The sequence below is a fragment of the Cavia porcellus genome, unplaced genomic scaffold, assembly GCF_034190915.1.
Source record: "Cavia porcellus strain 051 isolate PalLab524CR breed Dunkin Hartley unplaced genomic scaffold, mCavPor4.1 scaffold_27, whole genome shotgun sequence".
NCBI lineage: Eukaryota > Metazoa > Chordata > Mammalia > Rodentia > Caviidae > Cavia > Cavia porcellus.
In genome coordinates, this window is record NW_026947510.1 from 46,125,993 (window position 1) to 46,152,811 (window position 26,819).

Consider the following 26,819-nt stretch of genomic DNA (forward strand, 5'->3'; position numbering starts at 1 on the left):
AAACGGACAGTTGTACAGATGTATTATTTGGCCAAAGATGGAGAAGTTAGAATATTTAGAGGCAAATTTGCAGGAGGAGAGGCCACTTGGGATATACTGGTAAATTATCTACAAAGAAAAGAAGAAATGGAGTACTCCAAGTAAGCGAGTCACCAAAATTTCTGTTCCATCAGCAGCCACACGTATTACAGTGGACAGCATCCAAGAAATAATGAGTTCCTGATTTAAAAAAGGGACAGAAAAGCACCAAAATGATTCAGCAGATAACTGAAAACAAGAGGAAATATTTCAATAAGGATTAAACTGTAACAAAGGAGGCACTGAAAAGAAGGAGTTATTATCTTTGCTGGTATAAGAAAATTCTCCATAAAATCAAAACTGGAAAACTAAAACTAAAATACTAATTATCATGAGTTTAAAAAATTAGGAAAAACCCTACAAATTACAAGATCATGAGAATTTGACCGATAGCAGGAGTGAACACTGCAAAAAACCTTTAAAAAGGTAGACAATCAGAAAGAAAGTGATTTTAATAATTCAGAAAATTTATTATTCATTTTATACCTGTTTCAGACAAAAATAAATAACAAAGTAGAGAACACAAAATAGAAACAAAATAAATTTCTTATGCTAAACAAAGACCTAAGCATTCAATGTATCATTTTTCCATTTCAAGCAATAATTGGAAAAAGATAGTCTTAAGCATATGGTGGTAAAGTTTCTGAGATTCAAGAATAGAAAGGAGATACATACCAGTGTAAAAGAATCATACTGCTTATAATTTCTCACATTCAACATTGAATGCTATGAACAATAAATGAATATCTTAAAAAGAGTTAATAAAGTTATTTTCAATTTTAATTTCTATGTCCAGTTATCACATTCTAGGTTAGTAAACTAAACACATGTCTAAGAAGCAGTTTATCTGGGTTACTTTTTTCTCATTGCTGAGACAAAATACCCCACACTCAAAATTATGGAAGGACAGGTTCGTTTAGCTCAGAGTTTGTGAATGTTTCACTTTATAATCAGCTCCCTCCAAGACAATAGCATAGCATAGGAGCAATGCTTCAAAGCAGCACAAGTCAGCAAAAGCAAAAAGAGCAAATAAGAGGGAGAAGTAATACTCTTTTTCTCCCTTTTACTGTAAGCAGGGTATCCACGCCTGGGTGAGTATGCAACTCACAACATCTCTGTGCCATCCTCTTGCACAGGTCCGGTATGTTTATAAAATGAGAACCCTGGAGCCCTGATAAATCACTAAAATTTCTGCACGTCTTAAATTGATACAACGACATGCTAGAACAGTAAAGATATGTCTTCTATCCCCCAATAACTAGAACTGCAGTCACTTAGTTAAGTGTTTAGATGCTCAAGTTGATATGGTGTATCAATTATTACACAGGAGATTGGTAAAAAATGTCATGAGTTCAAATATTTTTGGAAAAAAATTACTACTTTGCAATATACTCCAGAAAAACTAAAGATGGGAAATGAAGTCACCATATTCAAGAAGTAAGCGAGAAACCATGACATTGTACAAATAAGTGCTACTACACGGGTGCAAAACCTGACAAAAATATTAAGAAAAAATGCCTTGATTGAAAGACCCACAGAATGAACTTCATTTTAAAGCTACCGACATTCTTAAAGTTAAAATTCCAAATTCTTTCATTAAACTTTCTTGTGGCAGAGTGAAGGACATATAGAGTACACTATCATCTGAATCACAAAAATTCAGAATTAATAAGGAAGAGATAGGACTTTTAAAATCCTCAGGTAAATATTCTAAATATGGTTCAAAGATAAACAGCAACCTTACAGGACATATTTGCAATCTGGGTGGCAGACACAATTTGAGGCTCCTACTAAATGCAAGATGATCACAAAGTGAAAAGAAAAGGAAAAGGAAAAGGAAAAGAGCAAAAACCAGGGTGGTTAGCCATTGCGATTGGCACATGAGACAGCAAACAGATCAGGGAGACCTGGCTCTGAATATGGGTGGCCCCAACAATAGGGGAGTGGTCTAGATGGAACAAGCACAGAAGGAGGAATCTTGCTGGCACAGGCTCTCTGAGTGTGTTCTTAGTCCTGTTTCCTTCCTGACCTGAAGTGCGCAACATTTCTCTACCACACACTTCCACTACCCTGTTCCTGTCTTTGCACAAGCCAAAAAGCAGTGGAACCAGCTGCCTAGGGAGTAAACCTCTGAAACCTTAAGCCAAAGTAGATGGTCATTTGTTTAAGTTCATTTTCTAAAGTATGTGGTTAAAGTGACAAGAAGCTGACTAAGCTATAAATTCATAAAATAAGAAGCACTAATATTTGAAATAAGATTCATGAATATGGGAATAGATAGCAAACTAAAAGGAGGGTGAAAAGGCATTATCTTCCATGTTGTGCAAAGGAAGGAAGGAAGGAAGGAAGGAAAGAAAGAAAGAAAGAAACAAAGAAAGAAGAAAGAAAGATAGAGAAAGAAAAGACAAAGAAAGAAAGAAAAAAGAGAGAGAAGAGAAGAGAAGAGAAGAGAAGAGAAGAGAAGAGAAGAGAAGAGAAGAGAAGAGAAGAGAAGAGAAGAGAAGAGAAAAAATATCAGGCTCAAACACTTAAAAGAGTAGTAAAAATCCAAGACAGTTTGTTCCAAACTCTTCCTTTCTCTCCAACTCATAAGAATCATGGTTCTTCCTTTCTATTCACTTGGAACATGCTGACATTAGGCGCTGGGAATTTCTTTTCATTGGGTGTTGTTCTGTACCTCACAGGATGCTTGCTGAGTAGCACCTGGCCTCTACCCCTGGTTACCAGCTATACACACAGGCCCAGAAGGTATAACAGCCAAAAAATGTTTATGAATAGGCCTTGAGGGACTAATTTACCGCACATGAAAAGAGTAGGAACAGAGTATGTATGAACGTTTTCTTGCTGCAAGCCTGTTAAAATAGAAATAAACATTACCAATTTCAAAGCCTCCGTCAATGAAACCAACAACAGAAGATGGTATCTCAAATCTCCTTTCTATTTGGGTGATGGAAGTTTTCATAATGGAGCCACCGAAAGCCTTGCAGACATAGCTAAATGACAGAGCTGCAAAGAATATCTAAGAAAAAAAAAAGAAAGGGGAAAAATGTTAAAAAGAAATAATACAAATACTATTTATATGAACATTTCAGAATTTTTCTTTTTTAACCAAAAACACTATTTTTAACATAAAAGGTTACATAGCCTTCATTTTTAATGCTAGCATTACAGCACAGATAATTTTTTTCTGTTTTCATTTCATAAACTAATAAAACAAACATTCAGAACGTAATAAAAAGCAAACCAAAAACAATATATTGTGTATCATTGCCTTCAAGGTATAAAACATCAACGAAAAAGTTTCTTACAAAGAAGAAACAACCAGATGTAAGTATAAAACATTCCATTCAATTGACGTAGACAAATAGAAGAATGAAAGTAATTCACATATAAATTAAAAGATTTTACAATAAATAGAATAGGTAATTTGGAGAGTTATCTGAAACTCTCCCCACTTCCTACTTACTTTTCTTCATTTTTAAATATACTTTGAGTGTATAAGATAACAGAAACCACATTGTAATTCAACATGTGTGTGTGAGTTATTTCACTTAATATTGTTTCCAGATTGCATCTATTTACCTAGAAATTCCTTATGTTTATTGCTCTTTATGGCAGAGTGGTATCCCATCATGTATAAATATCACATTTTTTATCTATTCATCTCTTGGTGGAGATTTATGCTGGTTCTAAGATTTAGCTATAACAAGTTGTGTTTCCAGAAATTCAGATATGCAATGCATTCCTGTCTAATTATAATTTTATCTCTTTTGAGAAAATACTTAGATAGTGGATAGCTGGGTGAAACAGAATTTCAATTTCTAGGTTTTGAGGATTCTCCAGATTGACTTCTGATTACAGCATCAACCTAGTAACTACATCGATGTAGTTAGATTACTGTTTTGCATTAATGTAATTGACTGATTTATTAAAAGATAGTGCTCTCAGTTGAACATGATATTCAGCTATACATTTCCAGGCAGATACCCAGAGCCCGAGTGAATGTAGTGGCAGAACATTCCCAAATCATCATTTCTAGGGAAATGGCAGAAAGGTTAAACTTCAAAGTGGCCAGAGGAGATCACATAAACTACACACATGCCTGACACTCAATGTATGTTTCAGTAGATACAGATATTTAAATTTTCATTTTAACAAATTTGATACCTGATTTTCTCACTACCCAGAACCACAACCATAAGCAAATCCCTCTTGATGCACTGTTGAAAACTCACCATATTATATAATGCATATATATATATATATATATGTGTGTGTGTGTGTGTGTGTGTGTGTGTGTGTCTTCAAGTACCATATGTTAAGAACCTAATTTCCTGGGCAGTAGTATCTGGGGTTAGAAACTTTGGAAAGTTATAAGATAATGATGGTAGAGCCTTTATAACAGTATTAGTTCCTCCATAATAAAATAAATTCATTTGAAGACACTTCATAAAGATACCCATGCGTGCTTTCAGAAGAAAGTTCTCACCAGAGCTCAACAATACTGTTACCTTGATCTCAGACTTTAAGCTTATTGATTGTGTGAAATACAGTTCTGTTGTTAGGTCATCCACTCTATGTATTCTATTGTCTGAATTAAGATGAAAAATAGCTGCTCATTGCTACCAGTATTCTACGCGATCATGTCTACACTTGCTTATTGTAATAGCTCTTCATACACTTTTGAGCTTATACTCCTGTCCACCTATGTGTTTTTAACTTGGTAGCCAGAGAAATCCTTTAAAAACAAATAGATCATGCTGCTACATTTTACCATTTCATCTAACTCATAGTATCTACTCTTTCACATAACCTAAAAACCCTCTGTGTATCTTATATTGACCATACTTGGGAGATATAGATTAATGCCCAATAAATGGTCACATAGGTGACAAGATATGATTTTTCTTCTATAATGACTTTCAATTATATACAGTGTCACTGAAAAAGAAAAACTTGATTTGACCTGACAAATAATAAACTTACTAGAAATAACTAAGATTTTTCTGTGAAAAATAGTAAGTCACCAAATCTTATCAGAAAGTCATTTTATTAGTCCCAGATATTAAAAAAACAAGGTGACAGAAAATGATATTAAGAATTTGATTGAAGATGAAGTCTTGGTTCTTGTTCCCGTACAAGACACAGAGCTAACAAATGGACTAAATTCTCCTGTGAGAAAAGCAGACACCAATTTGTACAGGCTTCATGCACCCCAGGCTGCTACAAATGCAAACATATAGAAACCTTGCAGGAAAATTCATGATTCTTTCCACCCTCTCACCAGAACTCCTCTCACTTCTTTCTGCACCATACAGTTGGTAGGAAACATCCAAAATTCCCTATGTCTAGTGTTTTCTGCTGAAGAACTAGTTTCTGTCTTGCTTGTATACTAATAGAAACAGGTGCCACTTTAGGATAAGGTTGGGGTCTCAGAAAAAAGACAACCAAAAATGTGAATCATTTTGCAGTACCAAAGAATGACACTAATGGTTCACCAGCAGCAGAATTTGCTATGCCACTAACAAGCCAGCACACTGCAGGCATATATCAGGGAAGGCAATTTCCTAGAAGAAGCAAAACTTTTTTCAAATAAATGTGCTACACATGCCCCAAAGGGGCAGAAAGAAGTGGATACACACACACACACACACACACACACACACACACACACACACAACTTTGGAGGACTCTATGCAACCAAAAGGTGCAACAGAGGAAAATAATTTTTAAAACAACAATGTCTTTTCCTGTGACTGTTTACCTTAAGTAAAAGAATATTCAGCACACCAATTAAACATCGATTGGCTGAAATGCTAAAATGTGCCAATACAAGAGACTCAATTTGTATCCACGGAGGCACAGAGGCTATAAAAGAAGTTTTCCATGTAAAGAGGAAACTGAAGAGAGCAGAGTTAGTCATCCTCACTTCAGACAAGAGAAACGTGAAATGAAGTTGTTCCCAGAAGACACGCTGGCTTTGGGAGCCAATGAAGAAGAAGGCAGTTACTGGCGCAGGTGCTAAAAATCAAGAACTAACCCCTACCCTTGGCAAACAGCTCTCTGCTTTGGAAGACAGGCTGAGTTGATAGCAATTGAGGTGCAAAAAGCAACTGAATGTATTGTTTGGTTGATTTTGAAAATCTGAACATCTATTGGGAGAATAACACTATACAATATAACAAATATGGGTGATTTCCTTCTATCTTGTTTTTGAAATCCAATATTGTTCTCATTGTTTTGTTTTGTTCCAATTTATTGTTTTGTTTATTCAGTCTCCTGTTTTGATTGGCTTTATTCTGTTTTCTTTGGTTTGATTTGCTGTGTCTCATGGAATGGACAACTATTGTGAAGATAATAAGGTATATTATGATAGCCATTGTTAATTTCCTATTATCCTGCTTCAGTTCTGTACCAATTTCATGCTTGGTGGAAGCTGTGGGTTAAATTCTTAGTAGTAATAATAATAATAATAATAATAAATAATAATCATAGTAATGTCAGTACCCCCATGGGCATAGAATTATATATATATATATATATATATATATATATATATATATATAAAATAGTCAAATATCTAGTATGAACATTGATATCACTGAAACAAGAAATAACAACACAAATGCTGTAGGTGAATCAAATAACACACTTCCATTAGTCCATGGATAGAACAACCAGAGAGAAAAACAATTGGGAAATAGAGGACTTGAACAACACTAGAGACATATGAGACATAATGGAAAACAAAACAAAACAAAAAAGATGCTCTAGCCAACAGTAGCATAACATGATCTTCTCAAGTAGAGAAGAAATATTCTCTAAGGTAAAGCACAAGTCAACACAATTTAAAAGATTGCAAAAAATAAGTTACCAGTTATCTTTTCCCACCATAGTTGAAGGAAACAAGAAATCAATAACAGAAAGAAAAAAGTAAACATGTGGAATTTAAAACCTCTCTCTTTATCAATGAATTAATAAGAAACTAAAAGAAAATAGAAAGTATCTAAAGACGAATGGAAATAAAAATACAGTATACCAAAGCTGTGGGATTCACTTATGCAGTACTAAAAGATATTTATAGCATGCAGCGATTATACTGAAAAAGAAAGATTTCAATTAGCAATCGGAGATTGTTAACAGAGTAGGATAAGAATAAATCAAACCTAAAGTGAAGGGAAAGAAGGCAATAGTAAACAATAGGACAGACATAAATGCAATAGAGAGTAGAAAAACAATTCGAAACAGTGAGCTCCAAACCTTTACTATATCAGCCGAATTTTAAAAAATCTTCTGTTACATTAATAAAAGATAAACAAGACATAAATATATAAAATTAAAATGAAACAACAAAAAAAAACTGAACAATGGATGCCTCCAAAACAGAAGAATTATAAGAGACCACTCTGAAAAATTACACACCAACAAACTGGAAGGCTATAAGAAATGAGTAAATTCGTAGAGAACTTACCAAAACTTAAACACAAATGAATAAAAATCTAAACAGACTTATAATGTGTCAGGACATTAAAACAATGACCAGAACTCTTATAATAAAAAAAGAGACATCACACAACCTGATGGCTGCCCTGGAAATTCTACCCAACACCTAAAGAAAAATTAAACTTCCAAAGAGCTTAATAAGTCAGGCAGACAAATTTAAACATCACGTGGATTCTTTTATATGAGAAATTCAAAGTATAAATAAATCAAAGAGTGAAATAAAAGATAATCCAAAACAGGAAGACAGAACTTTTGCAAATGTGTTGGGGACCCAGGGATAGAGGGAGGAGTCACAGCAGAGGAGCAGACATAAACGGAATGAAGATGTAACGTGAATATGGAGCTCCCCACAATTAATATAGTCATTATGTACTGCATGAATGCAGTAAACAAAATAGAAATAAAACAAATAAATGAGATGGAGTGCAGTGGACAGAGAAGGACAAAACAAGGAGGAAGGCCATTTCCAAACTCATTCTATGTGGCTAGCATTACCCTGATTCTAAAGTGAGACACAGACAATAAATGAAAAGCACAGACCAAGGCTCATGATAATGCTGCTACTCAGATATTTGACAAAATATTAGCAGATGAAATTCAGCAGAACACTGAAACAATGTTACCGTATGACCATACAGGTCTTAAACTGATGAAGTAAGGGTGACTCCATGTAGGAAAAATTATCAATATAATACAAAGCCTTAATAAAATGAAGCAGAAAATTTGATTATTTTAATAAAGAGAAATTATTTCAAAAAGTTCAAAACCTTTTTCGTGAAAATAAGCCAAGAATAAGAAGATAGATTAATATAATTAAATCCTGAAATCACACACACGGAAATATCACCATATCCTCTATGATCAGAAATTCTCTAAAGAAAGAAAGAAAAAAGGTAAGGGGCTGGGGATTTAGCTCAGCGGTATAAGTGCCTTCCTTGCAAGCAGGCAGTCGTGAGTTCGATCCCCAGTTCCGATAAAAAGAAAAAAGACCAAAAAAAAAAAAAAAAAAAAAAAAAAGGAAAGAAATGCTCTAAAGACGTCCATTGTCACAACAAATGATCAGTGTGGTGCTACAAGCTATATCCAAATCAGTTAGGCAAAAAATTATATAGATAGGGGTCAACAGGTGTGGAAAGAATAAAATAAGACCTTCACCAGGTGCATTAAATTAGTAGAAAATCTTACAAAGGGAGGATTTTCCCTCTGAAGTTAGATTCACTGGCTCATTCTACTAAAGAAGAGAAAGTTTTAGTAGAGAAGCTCCTTTAGTAGCACTAAAAGGACAAAAGTAGAGAGGAATAAACCAGACATAGAAAGGCATCAGATACCACAAATACTATAAGAATTTACAACAAAGAAAAGAATGGTATCTAAAATTTTTCTAGAGGAACTTCTTTAAGAACAACAAAAATGACAGAAGTAGAGAGGAATAAACCAGATATTGAAAGGCCTCAGATACATCAAATGACATAAGAATTTACAAGAAAGGAATGCTCTCTGCTTAATATTTAACTAGAGGAAGTGTTGAAAGGCAAAGAACTAAGGAAGCAGAGAAACTAGGATAAACCCCCACCTTCAACAAAATACAGAGGAGGAAATGACAGGCTACCGAATCTAAAGGAAACTCTTATATATCACAGTATATATTTTCACTGCAGGGTCACAGTATTACTTCACTAGCACCCACATATCCCCTTCTTTTTTCTTCTTCTTCTTTTTTTTTTTTTATTTAAAGAAAAGGAAACAGAAGAATACATGGGGATGTAAAAGGGTAGAAATAATACAAAATTATAGAAAAATAAATGGTAAGAAATCACTGGTTGATAAGTTACATATTGTCATCTTAGAAATAGCTGTTCAGGTTACAAAATTAAAGTATGTAAAATGACATTCAAAAAGTGACACTGCAAACAGTTCTGCTCAATGATCGAACAAAAACTCAGTAATATGGTTATCAGTCCTACACACTTGTTTTACATCTCAAAGAGGGTAAGATTAAACATCAAAACAGAACAAAGCAGTTAAAAAAACAATTTAAAGAAATACAGATTTCAAAGCAAGTCCACTGGAGATCTTCACTGTCTATCTAACTGTCTCTAGTTTCTTACAAATAGTTGTCTCCATCTTCACCCACATTATATACATATTGCATATTATAGAACTAATCAAATCATTACAGGATAATGAAGGCTTTTTAGGACTTCAAGATCTAACATTGGGGAAGACTATAATAACTACTATCACATCTTTCATTCCCTTCATGGTAGCCGTCCCCATCTTTACATATGCTGAAATTGAACTTCAGAGACTAGACTAATATCATTCTGATCAGTGAATAATAGTATTGCTAGAATTTATATCATAATGCTACAAAATTAGCATTGGGTTTCTTAGTGTGTCTTCTTCAAAGTATCTATTCATTACATCTTGCATTATATAATCTGTTCCCGTAGATAATTTTTTTTTAAAATCTCATGTGTGAATTTCTACATATATATTATCTATCCTCTCTGTATTATAGGGAAAAACAAATCATAACAAGACAGCAAAACAAATTCCTAGAAAAACATGCAATGGATAAGACATATAAGACCACAATATAGGTGATCTTCCATAGTTACTATGTTTTCTCTTGTTATTTTCAATAGATTTGTCCACATAATTGGCTTAATATAGTTAAACATAGTATTACCTATTTTTATAAAAACACAACTTTGAAAGCATTGTAGGATTTGAGAGCTGTTAACAATTAATACCAGTATGGATATCCTTTACATCTTGTCGTCTTCACAGAGTAGTTGCCTCTACTTTTAGGGTTGATACTAACAAGCATACCAAATTCAAATAAAATCAGCCAAGGCAAACCCATGGTCTTATGAATAGGATTCAGTTAAGATCAGTCATAGTAAGACAATATAAGTAATACAGGATTTCAGTTTAAGTTAATAGGAAAGTAAGGATAGTTACCATGGTTTAACCTGCTATTTTTGGGTCAGATGTCTGTGCCCTCAAATCTGACATGAGTGGACAGACCAGAACAAATTAAATTCAAACTAAATATAGCGATAAGACTACTGTATCTTTTAAATCCTATTAACAAAGGCCACTATTAACAAAGGCCTCTACCTTTTTTATAGTGTTTCAGAGCTGTCTATACTAAAGACTATAGCTTACCATCTCTGCCTCATGTCTGCTACTCCACTTTACTGCTATAATTTGTCCACCCTATTCCCTCATTCCACTGTCTGCCCCGTTCATTGAGGCCTCTCTGCCACTGTTGCTGGAATCCTGGTATCCCTTCCTCTCTTTCTCTGGAATGTTCTTCAGCACTCTCTGCAGTGTTGGATTGGTGGCCACGAACTCCCACAGTTCCTCCTTGTCTTGGAAGCATCTTATTTCTCCATTAATTTTGAGAGTTTTGATGGGTATATGAGTCTTGGTTGCATATTATTTTCTTTCAGGACTTGGAATATTTCTCCCCATTCCCTTCTTGACTTAAGAGATTGTGTTGATAAGTCTGTTGTTATTTTGATAATTTTCCCATTGTAGGTAATCTGCTTCTTTTCTCTGGCTGCTTTTAATATTCTGTTCTTTTGGTGGATTTCTGGAATTATGATTATTATATGTCTAGGCATAGATCTGTTTTGGTTGTAGGTAGCTGGTTTTCTGTGTGCCTCTTTTATCTGGATATCATTTCTTTTTGCTATACATGGGAAATTCTGCTTTAATATATCTGTGAATATTCTTTGTATTTCATTTTTGGTTGCTTCTGCTTCCTCACTCACATTCTTTATTCTTATGTATCCTTTTGTCATCTTCTAACCTTTGAATTGTTTCTTTCTGGTTCCTTGTTATTTTTAAGAGGTCTTTTCTTTCACGATCATATGTCATAAATCTCTCTTCAAGCTTCAGAAGCCTGGCTTTAGTTTCTGTCAGGGCATTTTGCCAGTGTTCAATGGAGTTTTTAGTTTCCTGGTAATCTCTTTGGATCTGTTTCATGTATTCTAAGTTATGTTTAAATTCTTCTTCAGAAGTTTTTCTTTCTTTTCTGATTTCCTCAGTTCTTCCATCTGTGTTCTCTTGGGTGAGGCTTGTCATTTCTTTAATTAATCTCTTTATATCTTGCCTCACTTGGATCAGGAGTACCGCTTAAATTCATCTATGTGGTCATGGAGGTATTTTTTAATTTTGGCTGATGCTGTGTCCAGCATTGGATGGTTACTGTGCTTATTCTCTTCAGTGTTTACTTCTCCTGGGCTTATTTTCTCATGTTGGGCAGCTGGAGATTTTTTTTTTATTTTTATTTATTGTCATGTTTCTAGTTTCTTTCAGACTGCAGTGTCCTGGGAGTCTCTGGCCCTCTCCGTATTGCTTAGGGCCTTTCAGAAGCATGCTGACTTGAGTTTTTGCTGTCTTCCCCAATTTGCTGTTTTCTGGGATAGGCAGGGATCAGGGATGGCGCAGGCTAGCCTGCAGCCTCTTTGCCAGTCAATCCGTAAAATAGGCTGTACTTTCTGGATGTCACAGAGTTGCAACTATTTTGTATCTGCTTATTGGGCCCCAAGCAGAGGCTTGGTTCAGCCCCAGCAGATCCTGCCAGTTCTCTCTGTGCCAGAAGCAGCTGAGTAATGTCACCATGGTACAGGGTTCTGCCCAAATCCCAGCTGTTCTCTTCCAGACCTCTCTGTGCCAGGAGCACCAGGACAGCGGGTCTGCCCAATTCCAAGATGTCTTCCACTAGTTCTCTGTATGACGCTGAAGCCAACATGGTGCCAGGCTCTGCCCAATTTCAAGATGTCTTCCACCAGACTTCTCGATGCCAGGGGTGACTCAGTGATGTCCCCAAGCGCAGGTTCTGCCCAACTCTAAGATGTCTTCCGCCATACTCTCTGTGTTATTGATGTCGCTGTGGTGGCGGGCTCTGCCCAGTTTCAAGATGTTCTCTGGCCAACCACAGCAGCCACGAGACCCAGTCCCTAGTACTCACCAGGGCTCGGTGCAGGTCTTCCACTTGAGTCTACTGCACACTATGCCGCTTGCCTTCACTGCGTACCCAGCACAGCATGGAATGGTCAGAAAACTGCACAGTGTTTGGTTTCGGAGCTCCAGAGCTTTTCACAATCTCCTCTGGTGCAGCAGGGCAGTCCTGGCTGCTTCATGGGGTCCCAGGTCTCAATTTCCAGCAGTCACCAAAAGCCAACCTAGCTTTTCCTGTTGGGTCCACTGATCAGTTTGCTGCATTAAAGGCACGGGATTTTCAGCCTCCCATTATCAGCCTTTGCAGTCTCAGCACGACTTTAAATCCCCCAGCTGTGCTTTCTTGGTTAATAATTGTTATCCATTCATCTGGCCCTCTCCATGTTGTCATATTCTAGCATCTAATATGGATATCCCCTTCTTAATCACTGACTTCAAGCTTCCTTCTTATAACTTCCTCCTAACCAACTTATGCATCCCACAGATAAGCCCCCAACAGGACAAAAGGGCAGGAAGAAGCTAAAAAAAAGCCCACCCAAAGGAGTATGCACACTGGTTAAGGGGAAGAAGACAAAAGAACAAGAAGTCAAAGTCCACTAAAAGAAATGTTCTCATAGGCAAAGATGCTTGGGTGAGCGTCTTGTAAGACCCATCCAAAGACAGCCCAGGAACCAACCAGACTGTGACAAGTGGCAGATTTCCACCTGACAGGAAGAGGGCATCACCTAATAAAGGAAGCTGGGGATATGTTCTCTAAGATATCCTTTTCTGTTTGTTTGTTTGTTTGTTTGTTATTTGTTTGTTTGTTTTTGAACACCATACTCTCTCTACAGGGTGGCTTTTTCTGTCTTTGGGAGGTTTTTTCCACACAAATCATATTTGATTGTTAATTTTTGTCCTTATAATTCATGATTGGTCCTTAGTTGTCAATACTGGCCAGCTCCTCACTCACAGAAACAGAAAGAAAGGAAGGGTGGGGAGCAGAGGAGTGAGGTTTAAATGGGAAAGGAAAGACAGTGAAAGAGAAGTGCATGGAAAGGGAAGTGTAACTGGATGGAAGGCAAGGGAAAAGGAGAGAAGAGGGAAGGAACAGGGTAGGTTGGAGAGGCAAAGAGAGGGTGAAGCAATCCAACCACCACCTCCTGGAGGGTCAGAGTCCTCTAAAGCTCTTCCATCCTCTTATGCTTTCAAATCTGCTAAAGATACATTATCATAAGTTTATAATGCCCAACAACCACTGATTTACCCCATAACTCCTGTCATATTCTCTGGCCAGGTCCTGGCAGACAATAGTCCCATCTAGCATTTCTCCAGCCTTAGCTCTAGCATACAGCTCCATTTTGACCTTTTCCCCCCACAGGCCCCACCACTTTGTGCTCACAACCCTATCAGAGACCTCATACCCTACCAAAGAGGCATGCTCTAACCTCATATTAGCTGTCCCTCTTAAGCTCCTTCTAAATGAATCTGACCTGACTATTGAGCTTGTATAATTGGACATACTTTTTTCTAACAGAGGGGAGAAGACAAAGACATATAAATAGGGAAATAATTTTAATGATTCCTGTTCACATGTGATATGATCTTACATGTGAAAAGTCCACAAAAGCAAACTCTCAGAAGTAGTTTAAAAATCAGCAAACCTGCAGGATACAAATCAACATTCAAGAATTGGTTGTGTATATACTCTAATAATGAACATTCCAGAAAGAAATTCCAAACCAATCCCAGTTAGCACAGCACCAACATGCATGCTGTACTTAGTTCATAAGAACTGCAGAGGCTACACTTATCCAAGGGAGTTGTCTTATTTACTTTTCTCTCATTGCTGGGACAAAACACTAGACACCGAAAGTTGAAAGAGCAAAGGTTTCTTTAGTTCAAAATTTGTGAAGATTTCAGTCCATAATTAGCTGGCTCCAACACATGGTGGCATGGCACGGGGGCAACACTTCAAAGCAGCAGAAGAAAACAAAATCAACAAGAGCAAAAACAGGGACCTGGGAGAAGAAAGCCTAAGCATTAAGTATTCTCTACATTTTGAGGTTTAGCCATTATATTAAGTGTGAGTAACGAAGTGTTTTAGTTTGTAATTTCTTAATTATTTCTGATATTGAGGTTCTTATTTATTTGCCTATTTGTCAACTGTATATCATGGCCAAGGAAAGTCCTGTTTACATATCTTACCCATTTCATCATCTAACAGTTCATCTTACTACTGTTGAACTTTGTGTGTTCTTTGTGTATTTGGGATATGATTCCTTTATTAGATATGCCATCCCTTTCTCTTCTGGAATCCAGAAGAGAAAGGTTTCTGATGAAGGACTGATTTTAGTGAAAAATTATTGGACATAAAGAGTTATTTCTCTTGCTACTTTCAGGGTGTATTTTGGGGTTTTTTGTTTTGTTTTGTTTTTTGTTTTTATTTTTTATTTTTTATTTATTTATTTTTTTACTTTCTAAACTACTATAGGTAACCTCCTTAATTAGTATATAATTTTCCTGAGTTTTAAACCCTTTACACTTTCCCTTTTTCTTTTACTTGGTAAATTCAATCAATTTGCATTGTCTGATAACCAAAATATTTGGAATTAATTCTGTAGTATCATTTGAGGTTTTACCAATTTATAATGACTTATTATCTATTTTTCTCCTCTAGATCTTTATTCATTTAAGGTGATGATGATGATAATGATAAAGAGGAGGAGGAGGATATAGGTGGAATTTAATCAATACTTATATAGTATTTTGTCATGTACTCCAAATATGCTAATTTTCTTAATCCACAAAATCCAAGGAACTGAACTGTATTATCATCATTTTAATATGGAAATTATGTTCCAAGACACTGTGAAATGCACGTTGTCTTAGATAGAGTAGCAAAAATTTGAATCTTGATCATTTCACTCTTAAATCACAATTGAAATTACATTTTAATTAAAACATAATACAGAATGCTTGGACTTAACTTATTTTACTCAACCTTGTAATAATTATATTCTAATGCCAGTTTTTCAAAAGAATCACATTTTAGATATACTAATAATTTTATTTGACCACTGGAGTGCAATTTTTTTTTTTTTTGCTTGAAGTCACTTGCTGTATTTAGCAGGATGCTAATTCATTTAGAGAGCATCTGTCAGTGAAAGTTTTTTAAATTCTTATCTGGAGGCATCAAATTTTTAATAGAATATAGTTGAGTTCATAATTGCAGCTTTTAATTCTTTTGTCTGGAAGACATGGTATCTCCTTTGTTCTCTTGCCTCAAGTTACAAATAAGAAACCATTTCCATTTCTTTGCTTATCATTGAGGGCTAGTTTGTTTCATGTGTATCTTTTTGCTGTTTCTTTCTTAGGATTGCATCTTCCTTTTCTGTCAATTGTGGGTTTACATGAATATCTAAGGGGAGCACTAGAGGGAAATAAGAGGGAATGGAACAAAAGAATATTCAAAATGATAATGACAGAAAGTTTTCTCGTTAATATGAAAAAATTTTATATTCTCGAAGTTCCGAGAAAGCTAGCCAGGAGAAATATAAAAATAATTATTTAAAACTATGCCCATGTATATTACTTTCAAACAACTCAAAACTAAAGAGAAAACATGAAAAATCCTTATAAAGGCAGGCAACTGTATTATCATCACAATAATTCACAAGACTTCTTAGAAACATTGGAAGCAAGAAGGAAAAGTTCAGAGAGAAAAATCAAAGACAGCTTAAAAACAAAACTAGAATGCTGTAGCCTGTCAAATTATCCATCTAAATAAAGCAAGAAATACTTTCTTGGACAAATAGAAATTAAAGAAAGTGGTTGCTTCTAAACCCGTGTTTGCAAGATTTTACAAGTTCTTTAGAAAAGAGTGGGGGAAAGATGAGAAATATAGATTTGTATTATTTGAATGTGGAATGAATTAGAATTAATTTCAAATGTGTAGTAAAGCAAGACGACAAAACTTAACTCAACTAGTATAGTTCTTTACTTTTCCCTTAGTCCATAACAAAGAAACAAGGAAAACACTATGAATAAAATATAATACCAAAAATAGTAAATGTACATAGAAACTTTTTAGCTATCACAACAATTATCTAAAAATGCATCACAGACTTCAATACAAAACTGTAAAACACTTACAAGACAGCCCTGGGAAATTCTAGGTGGTCTGGGATTTGCTAATGACTTTTAACGCCCATTACATGTGCAAAATCCATTAAGGAAATAATTGATAAATAGTTAAAACTATCTACTCCACAAAAAGACACCATCAAAAGAATAGAAGAGTCACAGACTAGGAGAAAATATTTGCAAAATGCATATCTGATCAGAACTATTTTCCAAAAGACACAAAGCGTTCTCACCAAATAAGAAAACAAGCAGATTAAGAAACAAGGCAAATAACAAACACCTCTCAAAAGCAAATATACAGACAAAAATAAGCACATGGACAAATGCCCCATGTATTCATTAGCCATCTCATCACTGGAAAACAATACCTGAAAACCACAATTTAAAAGAAAAATTTCATTTGGCTCATCTTTACAGGGAAATTAAGCCATGGTCAAATCTATGGCTCCAATGCAGAGAAATCATTGTGCAAATTGTGATAAAGCAAAGCTGTGTAATACATGGTGGTCAGGAACAGAGCCTGATTAGAGTATTAGAGAGAAAGCAGCCAGTGACCATATATGGAATCAAAGACTCCTCCATGACTCATTCAGACATACTACGAAAGGTTGTTTATTTATCCCATAGGATAGCATTTCCTCACCTAGTCAGGCTGATATATCACATAACAATCAAAAGCCACTGCTCATCAACTCAAACACATTTCCTCAAACTATAACTAGTCACCAAATAAACACAATAATACCTTAATATTTTCAACAAACATGTTACAGCTATCCTGTGTGTAAAGACAACATAATACTCCCAAAGTCTCAACAATCTACTATTTCTCAAATCAAAGTCTTCTCTGATACTCAAAGCAAACTCTTGGCTATGAACTTTCCTAAAAATCATTAACAAGATACACAATCCAAAGGGACAAAATCATAGGGAAAATGTTTCCATTCCAAAAAATGACTGTACAGTAGGAAAGAATCCCACCAAAGCAAAATAGAAATACTGCAGAGCAAGCATTAAGTCCAGTGGTCAAACATCTGAGGCATGGGGCATGTGGACCTGTAATGGGCGATGTGGCATGGGGCATGTGGTAATGAGATGTGAATTCTAGAGGGCTTGAGCAGCACCATACCTACAGCCTTCAGTCAGAAATCCAAACAACCTCTCACTTAGGCTGGGTCCACTCAGGCCTGCTGCAGACATTCCATATCCTTGGCACCTCTGACACTGGTCATCCCTGTATCTTTGGGTTCATTCCAAATTGTCCTCTCTGGAGCTTTTGGCTTGGTCTTCAAGACCTTCCTTTGAAATCTAAGGGAAAGCAACCCTGACCCCACAACTCATGCAATTCTGCTTACAAGTAAAATAAACAGCATGTGGATGACATAACGGTCTTCCACAGCGTCAGCAGAAGCCAGACCCACTAGGACCATGACTGCAGCAGCCTCTGATTGTCTGGATGGCTGATTCCAGTGAAATGAATGAAGGATACCAATTCCCAAGATGGCCTTTCTGTACCAGGTGATGTAGGACTTTCTTGCTAATTACTATGTGCCCCAAGACATCTTTCTTTTTATACCAGTACAGTATACTTCAATCCCTGATAGTAGTGCTAAAATCTTGTTTGACGTCATTTTATAGGTGGTTCATTTTGGCCAGAATGAAATTTTCAAACTCTTCTTCTCTACATTCTGTTATAAATGCAAATTTTCACAATAAACATGGCTAAGATGGGTAGATGTTTATATCAATATTGTTATAATAGAAAAATCCTGAGAACTATGTAACAATTCAGGGAGATAGATAAAACAAGCCAGGAATGTAACTCAGTGGTATAAGCACCTGTCTGGAGAGTGCAAGACCATGATTTAGATCCCTGGTACCAGAAAGGAAAAGGAAAGAAAGAAGAAAGAAAGAAAGAAAGAAGGAAAGAAAGAAAGAAAGAAAGAAAGAAAGAAAGAAAGAAAGAAAGAAAAGAAAGAAAGAAAGAAAGATAGGTTAATATCATGAGTTGTACATCACACTCAAAATTTCAACCTATGTATGAAATAATATGGATTATTAAACATCATAAGAGTGATTTAAAATTCTGTATGCCTAAAATTATCTTTTTGTTTACCTCAATTATTATACTATTTAAAGGAATATATATAGATATTTTCAACTCATATTAAAGATCAGTAAGTTCAACCAGAAGTCTTTAAGCGGACAGATTAAATTGCGTGGCTCTGGTGAAACGAATTTAATCACAAGATTGCATAAAATGTGGATGATTCAGTGATGATATTTGTGACCCAAGAAAGACTAGTCCTACACCAGTAGCTCTGAACACAAAAGAGGGCTACAAGCCAAGAAATCGGGGCAAATTCTAGGAGCTGCAGTAAAATAAAGAGGTTTTCCCAAGAACTTCCAGAAAACCTTGCCATTGTCAGCACCATGAGTTGTTTAGCTTGTTGATAACTGCTCTTCTGAACTGTAAGGTATTTGTTTTAAACCTTTAAATACTCATATGTATACACACACACACACACACACACACACACACATACACGCAATTATAGACACGTATTTGAGTGTCAGTGTCACACAAGTGATAGATGACATAAAAAAAAATCAACCTGCGGTTAAAGAGTAATAAATGGAGATATTTCACGTGGGGTGGTCAGAGTTTCAGTAATGCTTAAAGACCTCTGAATCACAACCAACTAATGTGATTTCCACAAAAAATTTTCAGAAGACATAAAGTGCACAGTTCTCACAAACAGATGTGAACTTGGCATGTCTGTGGGACAGACAAAAGGTCAATGGAGGAAATGGCTGCAGGAAATGGAGTCTGATAGAAAACTATGGATGTATTATTTGTGCTATCCAAATAATTTATCTCATAGTTTTGGGCTGTTTATGCTGAAAAGGGAGTGTGAACACCAACAGAGAGGAAGAATATTTCTTTTTGCACTATCATTTATGTTTTGGGGTGGTAATAAATTACGTTTTTGCTGTTGAAGAATTTTTATTACAACAGAGTTGTTTAACCTGAAAAGTAGAGATGATAATTTTAAAAGTGAAGTACAATTTAAAAGTTCTCTTGGACCTGGACAGTTGTATAAAAAAATTGAGGGAAAGGGGACAGAAAAAATCAAACTATGTTATTAAAATATAATTGCTGTCTTATCTCAGTTTTATACTTTTCTAACTGCTGAGGCTGTACCCAAAAGTCACTAACTATACGCACATGGATGTTTGCACATGAACAATGATAAGGATCCCACAGTTGGTGCACACTGAATAATTTGATCTGGAGGTGAACTTTCAAAATATGGAATGAAGAACACTAAATAGCCTTTTTAGACATACTTGTTTATCATGTTAAAAACATTCAGTTATGTTAGCAACAAGAAATAAAGTTTAACACACAAGATTTGGAATCAGACTGTCTCAGGTCAGACTCTTCTAGTACTTTCCATCTTTGAGACATGGAAAGCATTTACCTTTTATATAACTTGATTTTTTATAGGTAAAAACTGGTAAGCACATTTGATTGTCAATATTTTGGGGACTCTAATAAGAGAAGTATATAACATTAGAGTAATATGTGGCATAGTAGTACTCAATAAATTCCTGATATTAATTATTGTTTCTCTTCTCTTCTTTATGGGGCTGCAGGTCATGTGTTGATGCCCAATTCCAAGGCTCTTGTGCCAAATGTACTATAAGAATTATCTATAACTTCATACTAGCGGCAGCTAATTAGTTGTTACTTTCCTATGTATTTGAAACTGAAATCACTCTACCACTCAGTGTATTACCCTAGAAAATAGGATATTTTCCATTGACCAACACCTTTTCCTATGACTACCTTTTGACTTAAAATTATCAAATATTTCTTACAAACAGATCTTATCAGGAATCTCTAGCAACAGATTTCACATTCCCTGGACAAAGTTAAAAGAAACTATGTAGCACAACATTGCAATTATGATCTTTGTGATCTCTAGTCAACCAGGTAAAACTTCAACTAACTGAAAAAAAATTGCTAAAAAGTGACTCTAGATTATTTATTGATTTCTTTGAGATTTTCTTCATAGGCTTTACAGGGTTTGTTCTGGATTTAAGTAATTTTGAGTTACAAGGTAGACCACTTCAGACAAATTTCTGTGCTTCCCAGAGTTGGCTTTTTCATTCTGCTCTGTGCTTGTTCAATACTTTTCCAATTTATGAAAATAATAATATAATAGAATAGAATAGAATGCCTCACAACCTCATAACAAAAGGAAAAGGCAAAATTATTTTTGTCAATTCACAAGTGGAAAAATTAAACAGATTGTCTAAATCATCAACTAGGTCTTGATTATTGAATGTTTGTATTTATTTATGCCTGTTATGTATTTCTTTCTATATTACTTTAGTTCTCAGAATAAAAGATATTGTTCTCTAAGAAAAGAATACTTAAAATAGTCAAGATTGCAAAGTGATTCACAAGACATTAATCTTCTGGATTGATATCTTACTGTTAATAATATGATTATATAACACATTACACAGCATCTTTTATTTCAGTCACACTTATAAATATCTCTTGATCAAGTATAAAAGTGAAGATACTAAAATATTTCTAATGTTTCCATATAAAAGTTAGGCATCAAAAATAACACCAACTAAAGACTTTAATAATATACAGAAATTTAAATAAATATAAGTATAAATAAATATTAAATAAATATACACATTACGTTGTTAACAGTTGGATGTATACTTCATTTGAAAAATTCTAATATGAAAACTAACGTCCTTTTTAACAATTGGCTGCCTTTCCTACAAATAAAAATTCTCTCTTCCCTTGTTTTAGTGTGGATCTATGACATTCAACTCACCTTTAATCTATTGCAGCATCTACTTTCACTTTTCTCTGAAGAATCAGTTTCTGTTGTTACATTCACATACTTATGTTGGTCCATGGTTAATCACATATATGATGTGAATAGTTTCAGTTGTTGAAGGTTGGTTTGAAATGACCACCTAGCCAGGATTTAAGAGGATTTCTTATTTCATTTTATAAATATGTAACTTAGAAATAAGAAATTCTGCAATGCCAAACTGAACCAGTCAATCAATAACTGCTGTATGTTCAGAGTCCACTACATTTCAGCTGCTCTACTATGTAAATGATGGGCACAAAACAGAAAAGGACTATACAAGTTCTAACATCAGAAAAATTATAATTAGGCAGATTAACTTGTGCAGAAAAATTTGGAACTACAGGAACATGATACACAATCAAGATATATGAACAAAAATTAAATTATAGAAATTGAAATTTTATATTGTATTGTATCTTTTTAAATATATTAATACCAGTATTGATTCCCTATATACCACATTTTCTACTTTGTCATGGTATTTTAAATATATTTTAGAAGGCTTTAATATAGTCTTCTCTAGATGTTCTTTTTATCTGAGTTCAAAATGACATAACAGTGCATATTTGTTAGACAGTACATAAGACAAGTCCCAAGGTACTGGGGTGTAGACTGGTTTTTTTCCTGAAAAAAAAAAGAGTCCAGTACTTCCCTGTGGAGTGGGGCAGGGAGTCATAATCTCAGCAACCTCCATGTTCTGTGTCAAGTTTTCACTATTTCAGGGCTCTTAGAAAAGTAGTGCTCCCAAGTACCCTTTTGCTAGCATGTACCTGTGGGATCTCTGATGACCTGATTTTTTCCCATTCAATTGGAGAAAAAATATATTTTCTTTCCTATCACATTGAGTCAAAGTCTGAGTGCGAAAAAAAGGAAACTAGAAATGTGTTCTCTAGATCTGTAAGATGTGCTAAAACAGCATTGAGATTTCATCTCACTCCAGAAAGAATGGCTGCCATCAAGAAATCAACTTATAACAAATGTTGGTGAGGCTGTGGGGGAAAAGGAACCCTTCTCCACTGTTGGTGGGTTTGCAGACTGGTGCAGCTGCTGTGGAAATCAGTATGGAGATTCCGTAAACAACTAAGATTGGAAGTTCTATTTAATCTAGCTATTCCTCTCCTGGCTATTTTCCCAGAAAAATTGAAAAGGTCATGTCTTAGTGATATATGCACCCATATTTATAGCAGCACAATTTGTAAAACTGTCTGCTAAACGTTGGAAACAACCAAAATGCCCATCAACCACAGAATGGGTGAAAAGGATGTGGTGTTTTTATACAATGGAATATTACTCAGCTATAAAACATATGATCTTGAGGCTTTTATAGGTAAATGGAGGCAACTTGAGACTGTCTACATAAGTGAAATATATCATACTCACATTTGTAAATATGATATTGTCTCTCTAGTATGAAAAATAATAACAAAAAACTGAAAGAGTAATAAGATCCAAAATGTATAACAGATATTAAGACAATGAAAGGGAAAGAAAGTGTCCTAAAGGATATAACTATATGTATGTTTAAGTGTGTAATATAGATAACCATATTGCTAAGTTTGTGTTAATTCATCAAACAGAATGTTTTGTACTGCCAAAGTTTGATTTCCACTTTTTAGGCTTTGAATTTGTGACTTGAGCAACTACTTTTAAGATAATGTGAGCTGGGGATTTGGCTCAGATGTATAAGCACCTGCCTGATAAACTCAAGGTCAAGAGTTCAATCCCCAGGACCAAAAAGAAAAAAAAAAGATAATACTACGTGATGTATCATCCAGTGATTTTTTACTTTTTTTGGAATTTTGTATTATTTCTACTATTTTTTCTGTTTTGCTTTCTTTCTCTAAATAAAAACAATAATATTTGATTTGAAGAAAAGGAAATTATAGATGATTAAGTGACTTTTGCACATATTCCAATTTTCTATATTTATCAACTAAATTTCATCCTCCATTATCTAGATAAGATGAAATAAACAATTAGGGAGTCTACTCTAATAATTCCATATTTGGAGCTGAATTAAGTAACTGTTTTCTGGTGGTAACTTTGACAGACTCATCTAGAAAGTCATAGAAACAGAATTTGAAGCTATTTTTATAGTGTAAAAATATTATTTCTTATACTTTTAAACTAAATAAATATGAAGTACATCTATCTACAAAAGGAATATTTACTAGATCCTGAGAGTTTAGAAAATTGGTGTAGAGAAGACCCAAATTATAAAATTTGTAACATTTATAATAACAAATATATATTTTATTAACTTGCAAAAATTATTACATAGAAAAACATTTAAATTAGAGAATCTTAAAAGATCTTACCTGAATTTAGATTCCTGTGCAACTGAAGTCTAACGTTTACCCTTTCTGAAAGTCACTATTTAAATATTTTTTGTCAGTCCAGTGATGATTAACCATCTTCTTAGGTCAAGGTCCTAGGCAAATAATATAATCATTTCTGGTTCACAATGCAGTGGGGTAGGTTAAATTTTATATTGATTATTGTTCAGAATTTATACATTTATTTTACATTAACTTCTTTGAACTATTTCTTGGTTGATTTGCATTTGTTTATTCAGGTAAGTTGATGAATTTTCCATTGAACATAATAGTGTGATGTTTGTTCCAAACTAATATTCTTCCAAATAGTGTAATGTTTTTTCCAAAGCAATATTCTTCCAAATAGGAAAGAAATTCAAGGAAATGTTGGGATTGTGTCTATAGTTTATATTAGCATTCCAAAGAGAAGACAAAATAGACATTTTTTTGCTGGGTATCTGGATATGGTGTCAGTGTACTGTGAAAGACATTGTACAGACAATCAAGATCTCCAGTGGGCTTCCTATGAAATCTGTATTTCTTTAAATTGTTTTTTTAACAGCTATGTTCTGTTTTGATATGTTTAATCTTACCCTCTTTGAGAAGTAAAACAAATGTGTAGGACTGATAACCATGTTACTGAGCTCTTGTTCGATCATAGAGCAGAAGGGTTTGTAGTGTCACTTTATGAATGTCATTCTAAATGCTTTAATTCCATAACATGAACAGCTACTTCTAAGATGACAATGTGTAACTTATCAACCAGCAATTTCTTACCGTTTGTTTTTCTGTAAGTTTGTATCATTTCTACCCTTTTTTAAAATCTCCATGTATTCTTTTGTTTCCTTTTCTTTAAATAAAAAATTAAAAAAAAAAAGACATTGTACATCCCACGTGGAATGGTAAAGTGACCGGCACTCATGACCCGGGTCTAGTCAATGACAAGACATGGTAGGGTCCTTGCATCAAACCTGAGGAAACCTGCCTGGAGTTTCCTTCAATCACATATAAAATAGTTTTTAGAAATGAAAGAATTTGGGGCTACTTTTAATTTTTTCTGTATTTCTTCTTCTGTTTTTCTTTCTAAATTTAGCTCAATTTTAAAAATTCAAACATTTTGAAAGTTCCGGTATGTCTCACATGGAGTTCTGTTTTACAATTGTAAAAATGTGTGTGTTTCAGTGTGTGTGTGTGTGTGTGTGTTTCAGTGTGTGTGTGTGTGTGTGTGTGTGTGTGTGTGTGTGTGTGTGTGTGTGCTAATACTTCTTCAGAAAAATGTTGGCACAGTTGTGCTCATTTTCTGTGCTTGGGTTGTTAGGTGAGTTCTCTTCATTGTTCTTGGTTATATGTGAATTATAAAAGAATCAAATAATGAGAAGAAAGAAGAAGAAGAAGAAGAAGAAGAAGAAGAAGAAGAAGAAGAAGAAGAAGAAGAAGAAGAAGAAGAAGAAGGAGAAGGAGAAGGAGAAGGAGAAGGAGAAGGAGAAGAAGGAGAAGAAGGAGAAGAAGAAGAAGATGAAGAAGAAGAAGAAGAAGAAGAAGAAGAAGAAGAAGAAGAAGAAGAAGAAGAAGAAGAAGAAGAAGAAGAAGAAGAAGAAGAAGAAGAAGAGAAGAAGAGACTAAGAAGTATGTGAAGGTTGGGAAATAGACATGTGGAGCTAGGGAATTTAAGACAAAATAATCTTATTGCAGATTCAGGATCTCTGGTGGGGAGACTTCTATCACACTTTGAAGATTCTGATTCAGAAAACCAGAGGTACTTCTTTGTTAGAGGCATTTTATTAATTTCTAAGTAGTACAAGAGTTTGAATACCATCATAGCAAAACCACAAAATACTTTTTATCATTCTCATGGGTTTTCATTCACAGTGAAAACAGCGTGACTGTTCTTATGGTAGGTGTCTCTGCCACTACTCATCCCATCTAGGGCTCACTTGCTTGTTTCAGATAAATGCGTGAAAGTGGACTGAGCATGCGCCTGCATTCTCTAAAGGGAAATTATTCTGTCTTAAAACTGAATCGATTTGTTTTTGGAAATCTTAAATTACTTTCTTTCCATATTTTATTGCCTCTTATTTCTTAAATCTTAATACTGTTTCTATTTTCAAAGTTATTTAAATTTTTTTCCTCCTATGATGTAAATTGAAACACTAAATAGGAATATTTTTATCATTAACATTACAGTTGTCAGGACTGGGGATTTAGCTCAGCGGCATAAGCGCCTGCCTTGCAAGCAGGCAGTCGTGAGTTCGATCCCTGGTACTGATAAAAAGGAAAAAGACAAAAAAAAATATTACATTTGTCAGCTTGGATCTCAATTATCCATTAATTTTTCTTTTTCCTGTGAAAATGTATCTATATGCTGTTTTTCACACCGGGCTAGTTTTTTTCAACAACACAGATTAAGACATATTTTCTTCTATCAAAATACAACATATATAACATTGTTTGAAGTAAAACTTAAAGTTGGTTGCAGTCAAAGTCAAATATAAGTGCAGTCAAAGTCAAATATAAGATTCTTCATGTCTTATATAATGTACTTTATGTAAAGTACATAAATTAAGTTAAAAAAAGAAATGTCATAAGAAGACTAACAAGTAATTTGAAAAGTACTGCCTTTTGTCTGCTTTTAGAATAAACTATAGCAGCAAATATTTTTGCTTTGTAAAAGTCTTCCTCTTACAACTGGTTACTCTGACAGAGATCCCTTTTCATAGTGCTGTTGCAAGAACTTTTAAAAGTGTTCAGAATACCTGAGCTGTTGCAGATTTGCTTTGTATAGATTTAGAAAAAATACTAGGCTTTGGGGTTTATTCTTTTCTGTTTTGATTTATGGGAGACACACACCATGAAGGACATGAAAGTGAAGGAACTAAGTGGCCTCCACTTTTCATAGTCTGTGTGAGTG

General features: G+C 34.6%; 1 protein-coding gene across 3 annotated transcripts in view; it reads right to left on the reverse strand.

The window, feature by feature from the left end:
• Nucleotides 1-23,961, reverse strand: part of LOC100719136 (solute carrier organic anion transporter family member 1B3-like) — an 82,654-nt gene extending 58,693 nt beyond the window's left edge. For all 3 annotated transcript variants that reach the window (XM_063238332.1, XM_063238333.1, XM_063238331.1), the window contains exons 1-3: nucleotides 23,915-23,961; nucleotides 21,552-21,696; nucleotides 2,956-3,097 (exon numbers count right to left, since the gene is read on the reverse strand). In XM_063238332.1, the coding sequence (XP_063094402.1) occupies nucleotides 2,956-3,097; nucleotides 21,552-21,635 (226 nt within the window). In that variant the 5' untranslated portion in view covers nucleotides 21,636-21,696; nucleotides 23,915-23,961. The remainder of the gene's footprint in view (nucleotides 1-2,955; nucleotides 3,098-21,551; nucleotides 21,697-23,914) is intronic.
• Between the last annotated feature and the right edge of the window lie 2,858 nt (nucleotides 23,962-26,819).